Source organism: Cyprinus carpio, chromosome B23 (genome assembly GCF_018340385.1).
Source record: "Cyprinus carpio isolate SPL01 chromosome B23, ASM1834038v1, whole genome shotgun sequence".
Taxonomy (NCBI): Eukaryota; Metazoa; Chordata; class Actinopteri; order Cypriniformes; family Cyprinidae; genus Cyprinus; species Cyprinus carpio.
Genome location: NC_056619.1, coordinates 20435072 through 20455866, shown reverse-complemented (window position 1 = coordinate 20455866; position 20795 = coordinate 20435072). Strand labels below are relative to the sequence as shown.

The 20795-nt window shown below is 34.7% G+C and overlaps 1 protein-coding gene across 1 annotated transcript in view; it reads right to left on the bottom strand.

Annotated features, from left to right (window-relative positions):
* plxna1a (plexin A1a) overlaps nt 1–20795 on the bottom strand; it is a 214432-nt gene that overhangs the window by 86232 nt on the left and 107405 nt on the right. The window contains 4 exon segments of the mRNA XM_042750616.1: nt 5096–5195; nt 5279–5432; nt 6480–6603; nt 7154–7254. Of these exon segments, the coding sequence (XP_042606550.1) occupies nt 5096–5195; nt 5279–5432; nt 6480–6603; nt 7154–7254 (479 nt within the window).

Here is a 20795-nt window from a genome sequence, read left to right as displayed (position 1 = left end):
GGAGAGCAGGTGGTGTAAGATGGACAGAAAGTGAGACAGATCAAAGAGAGTGAACGAACAAACACTCTCATCAAAAGACATCAGAAAAGAAACCAAAAACACAAACACAATCCATTCATTCAGGTATTGCACATAGAAAATGACCACGGAGCAAAGCTTTACATTCAACAGTTTAAAACGACTCATTTACATCAATAACATTGATGATTTTTTTCAGTTAAGACATTTAACGACTGAGGCCACATTTGTCAGAGTTGGCACCTCAAGGTGAAAAAAATAAGAAAGCCAGACACGTCACAAACAACACTGATCTGTCAACTTTCCACACATAGCACCGAGACAAAGGTGTAGGTTGGTTTCGTTGCTATGGTTACAGAGGAAGATTTTGTTGGCGTTTGGCAGGCGAGGACAAGGACTCTGATCTGTACTCTAGTCTCAGAATCATGTCTCAAAAAGTCATAAAAGAGGAGTTGCGTGGGAGCAGTTTCTTATCACACATTTGCCATGAACTCCAGAATGAATTGAGCTTGACATAAGTGGTGGAAACAGATTTGTTCAGCACTTCTAAACCATTTCACAACTGTATATTAAAGGTGAAGTGAGTAATTTCTGCACCACTAGTGTCACCAAATAGAACATATTTCCAGAACGCTCCCTCTTTCTTCAATTGGACATTAAAGTCAAAATTAAAAACTATTAAAGGTCATTTTAAAAATAATAATAATAATAATACATAAATAATGAAAGACACACACACACACACACACATATATATATATATATATATATATATATATATATATATATATATAATTTTTATTTAATATCTGCTACTGAAATTATTATAGATTTTCTGTTATAATAATAATAATAATAATAATATAAACAATAAATAAAAAAATTATTATTATTATTTTAATAAAATGTAAACAAATCAAAAAATATTCTTATGCTATAATTATATTATACTATAGAACTGTAAAGTAATTTTTTGCCATATTTGTATATTAGAGTATATTATCAGACAATTAATTATATTTACTATTATTGTTATTTTTTTACTACTATTATTATCATCATCATCATCATCATCATCATCTTAATAATAACATGCACTAATGAATCGTTCAGAATATTGTGCATGAATTAAACAGGGTTGTTTTTAAATTCATGATGAGTTTAAAAAAAAAGGATTGTAATACAAAATGAAATACAAAGGGACCTGAAACACCTTTAAATTACTTCATTAAATAAAGAAACCAATTTGCAAAAATAAAAAGAGCTTTGGGCGCTACAACTCAAGTGCTGAAGTAGGGTCTACACACAGAGTCGCTTCCACAGTATTTTAAAACACACTCTGTGAGCTACATGTAGCTCACCGCTCCCAAATTCTCCTCAAACGCCCAGTGCTTTTCTCATATCATGAAAAGGCTTCTGTGGTCAGCGAGAGCATCACAAAGAGGCGAGAAGTGTGCTCTACGCCTCTTCCCCTGTCTGTGCCAAATGTTCAAAGGCTTACGCTCACGTCCGCTGCTGGTGCATGATAAAGCCTTCTCCTCACTTCTCTCCAACTACATGAGACAAAAGAGCTGCTGAATTAGAAGAGAAATAGAGTGATTCTAAGGGAGAGGAATGAGAAAAAGGGTGAGAAAAGGAGAAAAACAAGGATGCAGCAACAAAAAAAGGAAGAGAGGAAGAGAGAAAGGGAAGAGAGCAAAGCAAAACAGGCAAAAGGAAGAAAGAGAGGGGAAGAGAGAGGAGAAAAGAGAGAGAGGTGCAGGGAAGCAGCCTCTAATGAATGTCTCATTGGCACACTTTGATCTTGTATTATTCAGATCTTACATCCTGAAGAGGCACCTACATTACAACCCATCACTGCTGACACGCACCTCAAAAGCGCCATGTCATCCTCCTTACTGCCAGAACTGTGAAACTAATCAAACTATATTGTGACAAAATACATTTTTCTTTCTTTTCTCCTTGAACTCCACAGAAATAAAATAAAACAAAATAAAAAGTTACATTAATTATCATTTATACTGACACAAAAAGAAAATTGTAAGAACATGCTAATATGTACATTAAACTATTTTGTGACACTTTTCTTTCTTTTTCCCCTGAACTCCACAGAAATAAAATAAAATGAAATAAAATAAAATATAATAAAATAAAATGTTACATTAGTTATTTAAATTTACACACAAAAAAGAAAATTATAAGAACGTGTTAATATGTATATTATATATTTGACATGAGTCTAATGATAATTATGTATTATATTATGTATTGAAATTATGGTGCCATAAAAAAATAATAGTAAATAAAAAACACATTAAATGAATATTACACATTTTACTCTAAAAATAAATAATACATTTTATTTTTATTTATTTTTATTAGCAGTGTTATTGTCGTTGGTATTCAAATGTAAACAAAAATAAAGAAATATTGTTTATATATTTGATTTATGCTGATATTTAATAATGATGAAGCTTAATGTGGTGCAAACCTCAAAAAATAAAATAAAATGTAAATGAATAGATAAATACATAAATATAATAATAATAATAATAATAATAATTCATATTATTATAATAAAAAAAGAAAGAAAATTGATTGCATGTGGTAATTTGTACATTAAATATAGGACATGCAAGTATAATGCTGCTAAGCAAACTTGGCAAACAATGACAATGATGAGACTCACAAGAAAGGAAATCATACGTCACAATTACGTGGTGCCAAACCTGAGGCTTTAACACGCGTACACACACACACACAGAGAGAGAGAGAGAGAGAGAAGGGACAGTCTATTCAACAGTGTGTGTCTCCTGTGCCACAGGCATGGGCTCTTTTCATATTAAAATGCGCAAGCTACTGCTAACCTTTCAGCCTTGCGAGTGCTTTATCGCTTCAACAAAAGCCACAATCTATATGTCTTTTTTCCGATTTTCCTCCTTGCTCGTTCCATGCTCCTCTTGTTAAAAGTGCATCGGGCCCCTCGCATGCTCAATTAAGTTGTCCCCTCCCCCTGTCTCATGCTAAACTCTAATATTGTTACACTGCATGTAAATAGCTAGCAGGGTAATTTGCCGTGCCAAGCAGGCACCCCTCTGCCAAACACACACACACACACATAGAACAGAGACCCTGTGATCACTAGAGCCAAATCGTGTGCCTTAGTCACACTCACACACACAAGGAGCACCAGGTGAGCACTTCATCGCGTCCAGCTTTAGATGAAGTGGCTGTGTCGCTAATGGGGCAGTGCCATGCTAATGTAAAGCACACTGAGGAAGAGAAGAGCACACGGCCTGACTTAATGAACGAGAGCGGGAGACCACAGGAGACACTGAAGCTCAAAACATCTGGAGCCGCTCCTGCCTGGAGCACAACCTGTTGTCTATACAGAGGGAGGCGGGACGAGAAGAGGAAGAGAAGAGAAGAGAGAGTGGGAGCCATGGGACAGAGAGAGAGAGAGAGACTGGAAATAAGGTCAAGAGAATGAAATGGTGGTGGTGGGATCAGTATAGATTGTGAAGAGGCGCAATGACATATGCAATTATTAATTGTTTAAAACTACATAAATTAAGTTAATCATACACACCTCTTATATGATATACATGTTTTCAACTTCTGAATTAAAATTAATTTTGATATTTTTTGTGGGGCAAAAAAACAAGTCTGTAATAAAGGTGGCGCAAAAAAGTCTCATTAAAAGACAGAAATAAATTATTTAATTATTAAGTAAATGCTTTGTTTAAAAGCATAAATGTAAAAATAACAAACTAAAAATATATTATAAAATGAATAAGAAGTGATGCAAATTTGTTTTAGGATAATATTTTTATTTAAATACCTTTGCACACTGAATCAATGTCATTTTAATTTAACTGAAATTCAATTATAGTTTTTTTGTTTGTTTGTTTGTTTGTTTGTTTATTTATTTTTAGATTTTATTGTTTTCATTTTAGTTAAAGTGTTAGTAATTTTGGGTTATTTGTGGCATTGCCATTGTTATTTTGTTTTGCATGTCTATATAGTTTAAAAAATGTATTTTAGTTTAAGTTATTTTAGTATATAAAGTTAAAATAAATGAAAATTAGGAAGCTTGTTTTGGCAACTATGAAATCTTAATAAACAGTATGTTACGGTAATTTAAATGTTTTATATTTTATTTTAAGAAAGTTTTTTTATGGTTTTAATTTTGAATAATTCTAATAGCTCTACACTAAATAAAAGTTAGTGTGACATACCCAACATGCACAAAGCTATTTCATAGTCATGTGTCAAGAACACCATAAAACTGGAAATATTACAGAAAAAGTATGTCAAGGTCAGTAAGCCTCCTAAAAATTATGAGACAACAAGGATGCTGTTTTGTTAGAAAGCTATTTCATGAAAATTATTTTCGAAAAACTTTGTTTCAGATTTTAATTAATTCTCACTTAATGACAAAAAAACTATTAAAAGAAAAAAAAAAACTTGAAAAATGTGAAAATTTGTGGAACTTCAAGTTAAAATGCTTACAATTTCTTATATAGTGAAGACGGTAAAAATTATTATTATTATTTTTTTTTACACAATTTGACTTTTATAAAAGAAATGAAATTTTATGAATGTTCATAAAAGTTGGAAACCAGAATGAAAACAGATCGCCAAGTCTTTTGTACATGCATTTTAGAATGTTTCTTCCTTTTCATCATTATGGGTATCTTTATTTGTCATTGATCCGAGAACAGAGGAATGATGGATTTAACCGAAGGAACGTGAGCAAGAGAGAGCGACTGATGTAAGAACTGCAGGAATATAACTCATGAGCAATAAAGCTGGACGGCTGAAGTCAGGGATGCTCATGGGTCGTTAATGAAATGACATTAAAAGTCTGATCTCATCCCTGATCTCAGCGAAAAACTGCTAACGGCACACAAAAATAACATCCCTCTCTCACTCGGAAGCAGTAAACACACACACACACACACACACAGAGCACGGTCCCATAAAAACACACTTGTCTTAGTTTGAACGAAAGAGATGGGGAGGAAGAGAGTAGACGACAGGAAGCTGCCTTCTCTCTTTCCCGTGTGAGACTTACGACTGATGGACACTGCAGTTGTAGAAGACAAAATCCACGCTGGCAAACTTCTTCCCCGTCTCCTTGGATTTCAGATTGAGCTTCACCACCCGCTTGTCACCTGCCAGCAGACACACGGTGAGCTTCAGCGCTTTCTAACAAGTGTTAGGAGGCTTTTAAAGGCGTGTGTGCGTGTCGCCTTACCCTGGTTGCGCGTGATGGGAGCGATCTCCCGTGCAGAGGGGGACAGGCAGTATATACGTCCCCCCATGATGTGTCCCTCTGTCTCAGTGTAGTCCTCAAATGAGCAGTTAACTCCCGCAGCCAGACTGGGAACATTCTGAGCCTGAAGAACCAGCTGCAGAACCAAACACACACCAGGAGACAGGAACAGGTTTCACTTCCAGTTCTTTACTGGTATAACAACACTGAACATTTGTACTAAAGACACCTGGTCTTTCATATCCAGATACTATCTGGATATTTTTAACCGTGTAGCATCTACATCACATTTCCTACGAGGCCCTTGAGAATAAAATGGGACAAAAAATGTTTTAAACAGAGACATTTTGTACAGTCCAGTCCATGCATTGAAAATCTATCTATCTATCTATCTATCTATCTATCTATCTATCTATCTATCTATCTATCTATCTATCTATCTATCTATCTATCTATCTATCTATCTATCTATCTATCGTTCTATCGTTCTATTGTTCTATCTCTCTCAAAAAAGATTGCATATGTTAATCTGTACATCATATATTTGACATATGCAAGTCTAACGATAATGTTAATAAAAAGACTGGGAATCAGATGTCACAATTATAAATGTATATATTAAAAAATAAATGTAAAATAAATAATGATATCTAAAACAAAAAATCTAATAAATGTTATTATTATTATTATTCAACATTATTTAGATATTGGAATTATGGTGCCATAAATAATAACAGTAATTCAAAAATACATAAAATTAATATTACAAATTATAGTACAATCCATGCATTGAAAATAATGATAAAATAATAAATAATCAGTATTGCTATTCATATTGAGAAACAATTTTTTAATTTAAATATTTTGGTTAAAAAATAAAGCATATAATTATTATTATTAATATTAATCAAATAGGTGAGCAAATCACAAGTGCAATGAGTCTGTTTTCTTTATGATTTAAAAGCAGAATAAGAAAAGCAAAAAAATTAATGACACAGTAATACATAATTATTTGCGACATAAACCTAATATTACTTATGTCGCTGAATATGCAAAACATTTATACATTTATACTTGCATTAAATGTGGTCAAAATCTGCCTCAAACCACCTCCCAACATGTTTTCAATGATCCAAATCATAATCTGATTACAATCAAAGCGATTTCATTCACAAACACTTGCCTGAACTTCAGACATGGTGACTGAAATATTGTTGGGCTGCACCGTGAGTCGGACGCACTGCTCCAGTCTGGAGGCGAAGCGCTGCGGCTCATCAGCTCGCTCACAGCGGTCCTTACGTGAACATCTAAACACAAATATTACTCAGCAGGGGGGACAAAACCATTCTAATCAATTTCTAAGAACAATCAACCAGCGCGATCAAGTGCATACTTTATTAGTAAGCTGATTAGACTGTGTGGTGTGATGAATAAATCTTCAGTAGTGTTCAAACAAAACAACAACAAAATTTGTATACCAAAATTCTTGCTGCATTAGATTAATAATAACAAAAAGTAATGACTAAACTAATTAATGTAGTTAATTAAAAAGTACATACTTCAGTACCCAATTTATTGGATGTTGCTTTGGTTTCTCTTTTCCTTACTGGTCCAAGTAACATTAAACAATACATTAAACATGTTCTGCTTGGCTGTTATTGTCTCATAGCTAAACATTTTTCAGACAGATTCACTGTCGCTGGAAACTTGTTACATAACGCCCTAGTGTCAGCATAGCAATTAGCCTTATATTAAACAAAACAGTCTACATACAGTATGTCCCGATTCATATAGCTGTGTAAACACGTGTGTATGTGTGTGTGAGCAGCTGTGGGGTCAGGAGGTGCTGATACTCACACACTGTGCAGGACACACCAGCCGCAGTGGGGATCACCAGAAGCCAGACACTCGCTACAGCTGCTGTACTGCTCACAGCTCTCCACCGGCACCCGGCTCACCTACACACACACCGCGCTCAGAATTAGTCAACTAAATCTCACTAGTTCTTATTTCAGTATGGATTTTTATCTCCAACTGCAGTTAGAAAATATTTCACACTAATAAAAACACTTTTCCACTCAGTATTTGTTAGCCATTAGCTTAGCAACATGCTAACGCCAGTGTCTGACTGGAATCAGCTCCAAATGTCCTGTGAGAAAAGTTTAAGTTAGGCTCATATGACTCATCCGTTGCAAACTGTTATAAATCACAGAAAACCTTTCATCCTCTATTTTTAAAAACAGTACAAAAAGGAAAGAACTTGACAAAGGAAGCAAATGGTGTTAGCATCTAGCAGTTGAGTTTTCATTCACACGTTTTCATTTTTGCTTTACAGTCATGCATTTTGCAGACACTTTTATCCAAAGTGACTTACATTGCATTCAAGGTATACATTTAATTATTCCCTGGGATTGAACGCACACCTACAGCATTGCTAGTGCCATACTGACAAGAAAGACTGATGGAAATATAGATAATGATCAACCTGCTTGATGCTTTCAGAGTGCTATGTGAAATCTGAGATTTCAGAGGTTGCCACATTCACCATCGCTGTCAGCAGTTCAACAAACACACAGTTACTCATTCACAGAGACACCTTGCATACTTCATATTACATATTACAAGAGAACAGCTGGCTGAAACGTGCTGAGAAATACTGCCAGCCACCTACACGTCTACTTTTATATAGTTTCATTCAGAAATCATAATGTCTGACTGGCATTCGATCGGCTCTCTGGAGACTGAATGGCTCCATTCCAAACCTACACAGCTGCCTACCTAGACAACATTTATAGGCAGGAAAGATGTGTGCAATGACCTACATATATATAAATATCTATATATAGAGAGAGAGATGATCTGATCTGATGTTTCCAGCACATATAGATTATGTTATGCCGTATTACTTAATTATATTACTTAGATGTATATTTTGACTCTGTAAATCTAATACTTTATCTTATTTTATTGTATTTCTAACTTATACACTTACATACACTAATTCATTTTGCACTACATGCTTAATACTTTTTATATATGTTATTATTACTGTTACTATTATTCTTTCTCTTTCTGTTAATACATATGTGCACTATTTGTAAGCAGCCCAGCTGCAACTGCTTTGGCAATACATTTTGTCATGCCAATAAAGCTCACCTAAATTGAAAATTGAAATTGAAATTGAGAGAAAGAGAGAGAGAGAGAGAGAGAGAGAGAGAGAGAGAGAGAGAGAGAGAGCGCAACAGTTGTGATTTTCGAGGCAAAAGGATTAAAGAAAAAAAGACAGAAAACGGGTGACGATACAGTACTGATGCAACAGTTTGACATATCAAATACATAGTGTTGTGGTTCTGGTTTTTGGGGTTGGCCATAAAAAGAGAGAGATTGCAGTTCTGTGTTGGGGTGGGGAGTGTACGGCGTCTGGAACATTTCAATTAAGCCGATTTTCCAATCGGAGAGTTGAGCATTGTGTCCTACCTCTGCTCTTTGTTTAAACGTCAGGGCTGGAGACTATTATACGGCAGCCATTCATACGAGAAAAAGAGAGAGAGAGCTCTCATCCCTCTTTATTTAAACGGCTGAAAGGAAAACCATTCATCTCTCTACAAGAGGAGGAGGAGGAGAAGCAAGGGGTATATTAAATATAAATAACATCTGCAAACGAGGCACGAGGCATTTGGGTCACAATGGAAAAGTATCTCAATCAGAGAGAGCAGGAAGGAGAGAGCGGAGCAACATTCAGTCACTGGTCTGAAGGGTCCTGGACCACACATAACATAACACAACATATATCAACACCCCTTTTAACAAACAAACAAATAAATAAACAAAACAAATAAATAAAATTAAATAAATAAAAGCATACTTAAACTATTGCCATGACAATGTTTGTTATTGCAGGACAGTAAAAAAATAAAAAATAATAATGAATGAATGAATTAATGAACAAACAAATGAACAAACTATATAAAACCTAAAAATTTAAATATAAAATAAAGTGTTTTAAAAATTGTGTCTGTACACTGTATATATATATATAACTTAATAATATTTTTTTTAAATAAATAAGCTAAAAAACTATATAAAAATAAACAAAAAAAATAAAAGACTGAACTAAAAAAAAAAATAAAATAAATAAAAGTATAAAAAAGGTTTAACTATATATAATCTATGAAAAAAAATGAACAAAAATAAATAAATAAATAAATAAAATGATACAACTAAAAATAAGTTTCAGTTAGAGTGCCACTACTGATCGCTGACACATTTGTAGTTCTCAAAGCCTCGTCCATGAGCCCTGTCAGAATTGAAACGCTGAATATCTGAGGAGGTTTGTGCAGATGTAATTGAGGATGGTGTGTTTTCTTTATTCTGTGTGGGGTTTGGACAGCCCAGTGCATGTAATTGTGCCATCTGTGCAATTTGGGCCAAAAAATTGGTCATGCTCTAAAGGTGGCTGTGATGATCGATGGCTTATTTTTTCATCCCCAAAACACACACCTCAGAGAGAGAACACACAGCAAATGAATAGGTCATTCTTTTGGCCCCCCCACCCTAAAATGACACAGCCTAATTTAGAAAGAGCAAACTTTCTAGACTAGGAGGCCTTTTCTTTCTTTTAACGCCCCCCTTCTAAGCCCTCCCTGTTCATCTATCTTCCATTTGGCCACGCACAAAAGAAGAAATGGCAGATGAAACCATAGATCATGGCCAGGAAGCCAGACACAGCCTAGAGGGAGAGGATGGATGAAAAAAAGAAAGAGAATGAGAGAAAGAGAGAGATAGCATGCAGCCAAAACCATTTGCAGGTCGTCTCTTAGTACACGGTGACAGTACTTGTTGCTCCAGAGCCACATTAAGCCCAGCTGCAGAAGTAAAGCTCTGCTCATATAGGTTCCATTTCTTAAAGAATGCCTCCCCCACCAAACATAAATTATGTATCGCCATCAAGCCCGTGAAAGCCCTGTGGGGTATATGTCCATGGTTAATCTGAGTCAGGGTGATGGGGTCATCCCGAACACTGTTTCGATGATAAATGGCATCCTGGGACGCAACATCTGTGGCCGAATAACTGACAAAACACACCTGTAACACCAGATCTGATTTGCTAGTTATTGTGTGAAGCCAGTCTAAATATTCACACCTGTGACTGCAAATCAATTGAAATGCAATAATAGCCAAGGTCACCATTTGTTGACAGGTCGTTATATTTATTTCACTTCTCTTTAACCGTATTGTCTACTTACTTTTTAATTTGATTTGAGTTTGATTTTTGATATGATTTTCTCTGCTTTGAAACATGCTTAAAACAATCCTTACCGTGGTAATATCATGGCGACACAGAACCTTTTGTGGCTTTTTTTTTTCTTTCTTTTTTTACAGGATTCTCTGATAAATAAAAAGTTGATAAACAGAAATTACTTTAAATTAAAATATTGTATTCACTTTACTGCATCCTTGCTGAATAAAGATTAAAAAATATTAATTTAAAAAAGGGTTAAATAATATAATATAATAATATAATTAATATAATATAATATAATATAATATAATATAATATAATATAATATAATATAATATAATAAATCGAGAGAATAAAAACATCAAAACAGAAAAAAATTCAAACTCAAAATTTTACACTGATGATTAGAATCATATATATAAACCTTTTTTGATAAATATAATTTATTTTAAATTAAAATCTTTTGTGACATTATTAATTTTATGTATTAACTTCCTTTTTACGGAATCCATGATGAATAAAATAATTAATTTCTCAAACAAATTATTTAAAAAAAAGCTACATAATATAATATAATATAATATAATATAATATAATATAATATAATATAATATAATATAATATAATATATTTGTTAATAATTTTAAAATGGTTTTATAGTCAAAATTTTAGATTTACAAATAGTATCATAAATAGAATCCTTTTTACTGATCAGGATTAATGTTTGTGCTGCTATATTTGTTCATTTGAAACATCATATTTTGATGTATAGATGACTTCCCTACTTTTCTCTGTGCCATGGCATTGCAATTATCTAGTATTTCTAAAGCAGGACGTTTAATAGAGAAACTGGGACATGTAGGTTCAAATCTGACCATTTGTTTCTCTCTGTGACGACTTCTTGTTCTCTCTTTCTACTGTTTTCATTAATAAAGTGGCAAAAGAGCATCAAAAGAACTGTTTTATTACATCAGAAATATTTTCCAAGGCACTGACTCGACAGTATAATCAACCATCTGTCTAATTAGCACTGTGTGCTGACATTCAGACTCCGCCCCCTCTGAATGAACCGTACGTCACTGCCGCTAAAGACCTGCCATCATATTTGTCACCAACTTAAACTATGAGCTGTAGATTATATCTGTGTCTAAGATCAATTTTGTTTCCATACTTAAATTACTCCATAATTAGTTTTAAATTGTATCTTGTGGCCGGGTTATATAAAGCAACTGCTTGCTAACTTGACAAACAAATAATAAAACATGATTAATGTTTGGTATTTCAGTCACTTAATTTTCCCGTCTTATTCATCTTTTTATTTTACCTCCAATAAATGTCTATCAAATGCTAATTCCAACTCGAAATTCCTCCCTTGTTTCTCGTAGGGCAAATATGCGAGAAGAAACGGCCTTCACGGTGCAGAGTGTTATTGAACGCAAATGCTCACTGCTACATGTGGATAGAGTCTCCAGCTACGAGCTCAATACACCTCCTGCTTTATCAATACCAGCACACATTCAAGGATTTGTGTGTGTGTGCAACGTGTATGGTTTATGGATATCACCATGGCAACAACTGGGCTCTGGAATGGCTCAGTTGGTCACTATGTCACGTCTGGACGGTCTCCTCAGTAAAATCATGGTGAGAAGGAAAAAAGAACAAATTGAGTGTTGTAAAATGATGGAATGGGAAAAAAGGCTAGCAGAGGGGAAAATTATAAGACATAAATGGCTTTGTCCAGCTGTAAGGTGAACTGTGATGTGGTTTTAATTGCAGCAAGTGAGGTTGTGTTTACACTACCAGTCAACATTTCAGCACACGTACACATTCTTCATTATGTTACAATTTTCCACAATTTAGAAGAGTCTAGAAAAGCCAAAAAGACACAGGACCAATTCTTATGGCTGGGCCCCCACTTCCCTAGGCCAATGAGAAAATAATTAAATAAATAAATATTTTATATATAATCTAGAATATACTTTGAAATATTTTTAAAGTGTAAAAAGGTAATAAAACTATATTTAAAAATGTAAATATATAATGATACATCATTGCAATTTTAAAATTGATGAAAATCAGATAAAACCAGTTATGACTGATTTAAGCAGGATTTTTTCCCCCAGCAGGATTACAGGTTGTATACAAAAAAAGGAAATTATATATACAGTACAGACCAAAAGTTTGGAAACATTACTATTTTTAATGTTTTTGAACGAAGTTTCTTCTGCTCATCAAGCCTGCATTTATTTGATCAAACATACTGAAAAAAAAAATGTAATATTGTGATATATATTATTACAATTTAAAATAATTGTTTTTAAATTTATTATACTTTAAATTATCATTTATTTCTGTGATGCAAAGCTGAATTTTTAGGATCATTATCACATGATCCTTTAGAAATCATTCTAATATGATGATTCATTATTAATGTTGGAAACAGTTGTGCTGCTTAAGATTTTTCAGAACATGTGATAATTTTTTAGGATACTTTGATGAATAAAAAGTAAAAAAAAAAAAAAAAAAAAAAAAAAAAAAAAAAGCTATGTTTTTAAAATATAAATATTTTGTACTAACAATATACACAATTGGTCAGTAATTTGGGGTCAATATTTTTTTTTTCTTTCTTTTTTTTTAAATAAAATCAATACTTTTATTCAGCAAGGATGTGTTAAATTGATAAAAAGTGATAGTAAAGAAAATATATTATTAGAATATATATTATTAGATTTTTTTTTTTGTTGTTGAATAAATGCAGTTCTTTTTAAGCTTTTATTCATCAAATATATTAGACAGCAGAACTGTTTCCAACACTCATAATAAAATCAGAATATTAGAATGATTTCTAAATGATCATGTGATAGACTGGATGTTTACATGTGACAAATGCAGGATGCTGAAAATTCAGCTTTGCATCACAGGAATAAATAATTTTTTTTAAGTATATTCAAATAGAAAACCATTATTTTAAGTTGTAATAATATTTCACAATATTACTGTTTTTTCTGTATTTTTGATCAAAATAAATGCACCCTTGATGAGCAGAAGAGACTTCTTTCAAAAACATTAAAAATAGTAATGTTTCCAAACTTTTGGTCTGTACTGTATATATACACACACACAAACACAAACACACACACACACATACATACACACACACATACACATATATATGTCTCAATATACACATATATATATATATACAAGTCTCAGTTAGCTTAACGTAGTACACGTAGCAAGGTTGTTTTTTAATTACATAATAAATAAAAAGAAAACAGACAGAATAGAAAAAGAATAGAGCAAGCTAATGAGAGGTAGTTAGTGCTATATACACATATATATACACATATATATATATATACACACACACACCCATATATTTAATAAAAAAAATTGTAAAAACACATACATAATTTCTGAAATGTATAATTTAACTTGCAATTGGCAAAGAAGCAAAAATATACTCAATTTAATGCCAAGAATTTTCAGTTTATGAATAAACTTTTAATTTTCACAAAATCTATCATTCTATTACAAAAGTAGAAGTCATCTGGCTATTATTTACATTTTCTTCTGTCATTTATACATAAAGTTCTTTATATATTATTTATATTTATATAGTTTTATATGGCTTAAGAGTTTTATATACATTAAATATAGTATAGAATAATATAATATATGTATTTATATTTGACAAAATTGTGACTTTTTTAAGCAATTCTGTAAGCACAATTTATATTAGTCTATACAATCCATTTCAAGCAATTACTGTATGCATACAATTTCAGATTAACATGTTATTAAATTCAGTCAAGTGTCTAAACTTGTGACGCCTAGTGTATACATTCAGAACTACCTCAACACACACATACAGTGATCTGAAGAGCTGGCAGTTTCTCTTTCCGTCTTGTCACATTGCCTATATTAAGACGTCCGCCACACAAATCAGATTACAGCCAGCTGATACTTCCTCTCACAGAAGAACATTGACCTTCAGAGACCGAGAGAGCCGTGTAGAATTTCCTTACTGTACTGTGTTACACAGAGGCCACGAGGTACAGCAATGTGAGGAAACAATACAAGCACTGTTGCTATGATCAAACGCTTCGAACAGTGGGAGTGATACGCATGTACAAATATACACACACATGCTTTTAAACCCACATATGCTCCCACGGTGGACACACACTGGGCGTTATACTTGATGATGGAGCCAAGTGACTGTGTTGGAAGTTGGGTGAATGAAATCTCATAGAAACAAATTGTATTTCATACCAAATGTGTATTTAAAATAAATAAATATTTAAAATATAATCTAAAATATATTAAACCGTTTTATATATATATATATATATATATATATATATATATATATTATATATATATATATATATATATATCATATAGTTTATTATAATAATTCTTCATTAAATTTGATATATCATAAATCCTTCTTCAAAATCTATCTATCTATCTATCTATCTATCTATCTATCTATCTATCTATCTATCTTCTTATATATTGTAGTAATTATAGCATATATTCTTCTGCACTATAGTAATGAAAATGAGATTTTTTTTGATGAGATGAGATTATGCTTTGATTATACTACAATGATGAGATTTTTGAGGGCGAATGCACTTCATTATGAAAACAATGTCACACATTGAACAAAAAAAGTAAACCAATTCATTTTCTTGAAGCCAAATACAATTTCATATTTCTTTCCTTTCAATTTGATGTGAAATATGATCCGGTGGCATTCTTGACAGGTTTCATGAGTCACCCAAAAAGCATAAACAATATCTCCCCAAACTACATGAGCAATATACCAAACTGACAAATCCATTGATGGACTTTTTTTTCAGAAATTCCTCCCAGCCTCAGATAAATGTTGTAAACTTTATCGTCCGAACGGCAGTGAGCGCTGTTTAAATCAAGCTAACGCTAATCGAACTTTCTTCTCGCTTAGAACGGGACAGCTTTATGTCTTTCCGGAGACCCCAGAGCGGCGGAGAGAGATGCCGGGGCTATCAGCAACTTTTAATTAAGTGGGTGTGAATACGGGAAATAGAAAATTGTTCTGTCAACCCGACGAAATTGAGTTTTTGATGTTTGAGGCACAACACGCACCTCCGCCTGCCGTTTCTATTCTCCAATGAAGAGATACAAATGGAGGAAAAAAACGTAAGGAGCAAAGGGGAGACGGACGTGGACGACATACAAGCATCTTCTCCAAGATCAGCAAGAAACGGGGGAAAGAAACAGCAATATCACTGAACATCAGGGTCCTGGTCTCTTCTCTAATGCGGTGTGATATCTCTGTAAGCCTGAGGTACGGAAGCCAACATATTAAAATGTGGGCCGGATTACAGTGTGATTGTGTTTACGGATTGTCTTGAAAACTTCTGCTCGCTAGATTCAAAGGGGAACAATAACATCTCTGTCTTTCATGAGAGAATGCCGGTCGTCGGCCGTCCACCTCCTCAAACATAATAAAACCTGGAGAAAAAATGCGTGACTCAGGCTAGAGGGACGTCGACGGAGGCTTGTTAGCCGGTGCTGTTGACAAGAGAGATGGCGGGATGCCTCAGATTACGATAAACAGGGAAAGAAGTGAATGTGGGGAGAGAAAAATTAATGAAAGATGGCTTCAAGGAAGCCAGAGTGATCCAATCACAATCTATCTCCCACGACCGCTGTCAGTTCTCAAAGAGTCGGCAATATCTCAGCGAGATGGAGCGAGAGGGAGAGAGAGGACTCGCTATTTGAAAGAAAATGACCCCTGGGGCACCTCTCCCATTGACTCCTTCCTCCATAAGAGGAGGACCACTTAAAAGAGAGGGGAGAAAGAAAAGAAAAAAGATAGATGAAGGAAAGAAGACAGAACAAATTGCTTCAAACCAATTAATTTCCACTTCTCTCTTTCCCTCGGTCCTCTGGGTCTTGGTGTGCAATGGCTACAGACAGAGAGAGAGCGGCTTGTGAAACTCATTCAGCTCGTCCTGTACGTCCAAACCCGCACAATGAAGCACTGCAGGTGGACACAATCAACCAGCATGCTCTTCAACACGCACTTTAAGATGGCAAATGACACATTTTAGCTTGCGTAACGTAACGTATGTCCGGGTGACAAAATACAATATGTGACAAACAATGCACGAGGGGGGCTTGATTTTATCCGCAATGATTTGATTAAATTGGGAAAACTAAACTATGATATTGATTATTTAGGAATAAAAGCCTAAAGCCTGCCGATAAAAACGTTAATTTGAGCTAATTTGATCTGTTTTTCGCCTGTTCTCTCTCCTAGCCTTAACGCCCAGCTAAACCAGCCTAAAAGGGCATCAAACACTAGCCAGCAAACTAGTTTGTTGGCTTTTTTCCCAGCATGGAACCCCTTGTATTACTACTTTAGAGCGTAACTCATTCCACACCAATTGATTTATATTGATGAAATATACCTCAAATCATGTGGTTTTTGAAGAGAAGATTGCTACTACTTTTACTAACTTTCACTAGGCTTAAGCCCAAAGTATAGCTTCATATTTGTCCAGCGACTGCTTTATTTTTCCCCAGAAGTTATGACCAATAAAAATGTTCTTTTTTAAACTAAAGTTGCTGCCCTTCCTCTGATTTTACTGTGAAAAAATGGCCCTGGACATTGCTGCCACCTTGTGGAAGAATTAATTAGTGCAAAACCAAGTCAATGTGCATGTACAATCACTGCATACAAAGTAGACCGTTACAAAAATGTATGGGTGGTAGGGGTTGCACTGACTAATCAATTAGTCAACTTCAATGCTCTGCCATGATGCTTTAAGCTTGATGTCGACTAGTCGCTGGTCCTATAGAGGGCGCAGCAGGATAATAAACCTTTGAAGGACTTCCATTTATGCTCCGTTTCCAAACAGTTAAAATTACAAATAAATACATACTCCGAAAGTGCTCCACAAGTTATGTGGGATTATATTACTGGATGCTCAATATTGAATGGGAGAATGCAAATATTTAAACTGATTATTGTACAGATAAGTTAATCGCCGTTCTAACCTAATGCGCTGCTGCACTGTAACACACACCCATAGGCTATAGACCGTAGCTCGTACATCACGCGTAGATCGCGCCCACACAGAATCATTCAGCGCAGAAATGTATTGTCAACACTGTTCTGTGATTTCTCAATAAAATAGCTTAGAAACTGAAAAGTTCTATAATTTATTTCTTAATAACTAAACCCCACAGCTTCACTACTACTAGAGAGAGGCTGCCAGGTAGAATTAATTCACACATGCAATCGCTCTCACTAATGCGTTCATATGAATGTAATCTTTACTGTGCTACTTTGTCTGTAATGTTATCTGATTTAGAACAAGCAGAAATCTGTGAGAAATATAACGACCCAAAGACAAAAGAACTGAAAAAATTAGCTGTTATATGAGCAGTAACCATGTGGGCAGTGCTGTGTCATATGCCATAGCTGTGCAAAAGGGGTTTGTCACAGCTCCAGACTTATTTGTTTCATCACATAAAAGTTGACTTTAAAAAAAATCAGAAGTCATTCAACCCCTAGTTGGAGTATGGTCTTTACACTGTAGATATGGCTGGGGTAGATACAAATAGTTTCTGCATACTTAATATTTTGAATAACTGATTTTTTTTTTTCAGTTTTAATTATAATTTTAATAATTGTTTGCATTTTTGTCATTTATTATGATTATTCTGTAAAAAATATTTCTATTTAGTTTTAATTTACTTTTAATTTCAGATTTAGTTTTTGGTCATTTTACTAGGCTACTTTTTTACAAAGTTTTCATCTAAACATTTTTTTCAACTTAATTTCAATTGCCAAAAAAAACCAACATAATTATTCATAGTTTTAGCTAATAATAATATTGTTAGCAACATGTTAAATGCCACTCAAAAAGCCTTTGCAACTGTACAGAAATGTCCAGCATCACCAAAAACTGGTTACATCAGCAGAAAGTTACTTCAGAAAGGGAGAAACCCCTAAATCAAACATTTTTGTCTTTAACATGCACTGATAAACTATGCATAAAAAGACCAGGGCCATTTATTAGGAATTTAAATAAACAAAATAAATCAAAGCCTTTCTGTCTGCTTCCCTTCCATGCATGGCTATGATCTGACCTTCAGGGTTTTCCATTCTCAGCCGCACACTGACCACAGCAACACTGCTCTCATCTCCATTACAATGCCTCTCAACCTCCAGAGAGACGGTTCATCGCTCTGTGTGGCCACCGCTAGTGCTATGTACACAACTTACTGTGAGAGAAGCACTTCATCCCCCTCGTTTGTGTAATAGTTCAAATATTCTTCCTCCATAAAACCTTCTTTCCCAACAAAGCCATTTACAGATGCACTTAAATCAATATCAGTCCGAACACAGAGTGAATACACACGACTCCATTTAAAGAACGTTAGCCTAACGCTCCTCGCACTAAGTTAATGTGTTGAAGGGTTATCAAGCCCGCCCTCTCAACATGCAATCTACACACCGCCTGTATCAGAGGCACTCATACAGAAACCATCTATACCAATTACAGAACATTTTCTGAAGACGTGGAAACATTAAAAACAATTATCGCCAAGTGCTGATGGATCGCAGTGTTGGAACAGCTAACATGTTTTTTTATGTCTAGGTAGGTAGGTAGGTGTGTGTGTGTGTGTGTTGGGAACCATTAAAATAAATACATTCAAAGGAGAGACAAAATCATTTAACATCGTCAGTCTAGCTCCTTCATTCACACACACCCACACCCCCCCCCCCAAACACACACATTAATATATGAAAAAAACTTATGTACTGTAATGCATTTAAATGTTTTATGTTTGAGTTTATGTTTAATTTCTATTAATTTTTATTTTAATTTATCATTTTTTTTCCCTTTGAAATCATCAAAGGCAGGACTCAAATATGTTTGACAGGCTTTCAGTGATTCATCAAGGCAATTAAGAATTGCTTTATAATGCACTCAGTTATCTTCATAATGCACAACACTGGCGTCGTAGACAGTGTTTCGGGTGTGTTTCACATATTAATCACTGTGAGGGAGATTACGTTCTTCTCTCATCTGCTTTATCATGAATACCTAAGGGTTAAGGGGCAAACTATGGCTGAAGAGGCATCTACATTGCATCAGCGAGAACTTCCATGAGGGTTTCTCACTATTTCCAATCTAAAAGCTCTCTTAATATGTATTTTTCTCAGCAGGAACATCTGAAAATAACATGTTAAATTATTCAAATGTTTGCAGTGATTCTGTCACACGTATTTCCTCTTAATCTCTGACATTAAATGACAGAATAAATGCTCCGGGTTCGAATTTGATCGTGGTTTAATGTGTTTTTTTAAGGCTGGCGCTGCAGTGCGGTGCTCTAATCAGAGGCGGAGTGGGCTAGCAGAGAGTGAATGGGGTTACGGTGATGAAGGAAATGCCCTTTAATGAGAGGAAGACGGGAAGCACTCCAATCAGCCCTTAGTGAGGAGAACATGAAAGCACAAAGAAAAAAGCGAGAGGAAAACAAAGGAAGGAGCAAGACCGAAGGAGAAAAAGCGGAGAGAGAGAATTCTCCAGCCCTCGGTCTGAATGAAAAGGGGGATGGTGGGGGTGACGGGGGTTTGGACGCTTTCTTTTCCATCAAAAAAGATCAGAGAAGCCCTTCCTCAATTTTCTCTGATAAGTGGTGAATTACCAGAGGCGCCGCCGCTTGTGTGTATGTGTGTGGAAAAGTGGGAAGGGGGCTGACACAGTGTCGAATATCACATGCAGACAATCAGGAGACGTTCCGGGTCTCTCTTTTTCACACATGCTCACACACACGCACAGTCTAATTCACCATGTGAATCTGTGCAGAATAAAGAAACAGCACATTGAATAATACACATCCTGAACAGCTTTTCTTTGTGATAATACAGCAGCATTTTCAATATTAATACATTCATAAAAAAAGTCCAACCCAGCTTTTATATAGGCTACACTATCAGTTTAAAAAAACTTTTTAATAAAGGCATATGTTTAAATGTTTGAAATTAGAAGCCTGTCAACAAGTGCCCATGTAGGTACTTCCATTATGGGGAAGTACTGGCCTAGTGGTCAGAGAGTTTGACTCCTAACCCTAAGGTTGTGGGTTCGAGTCTCGGGCCAGCAATACCACGAATGAGGTGCCCTTGAGCAAGGCACAGAACCCCCAACTGCTCCCCGGGCGCCACAGCATAAATTGCTGCCCACTGCT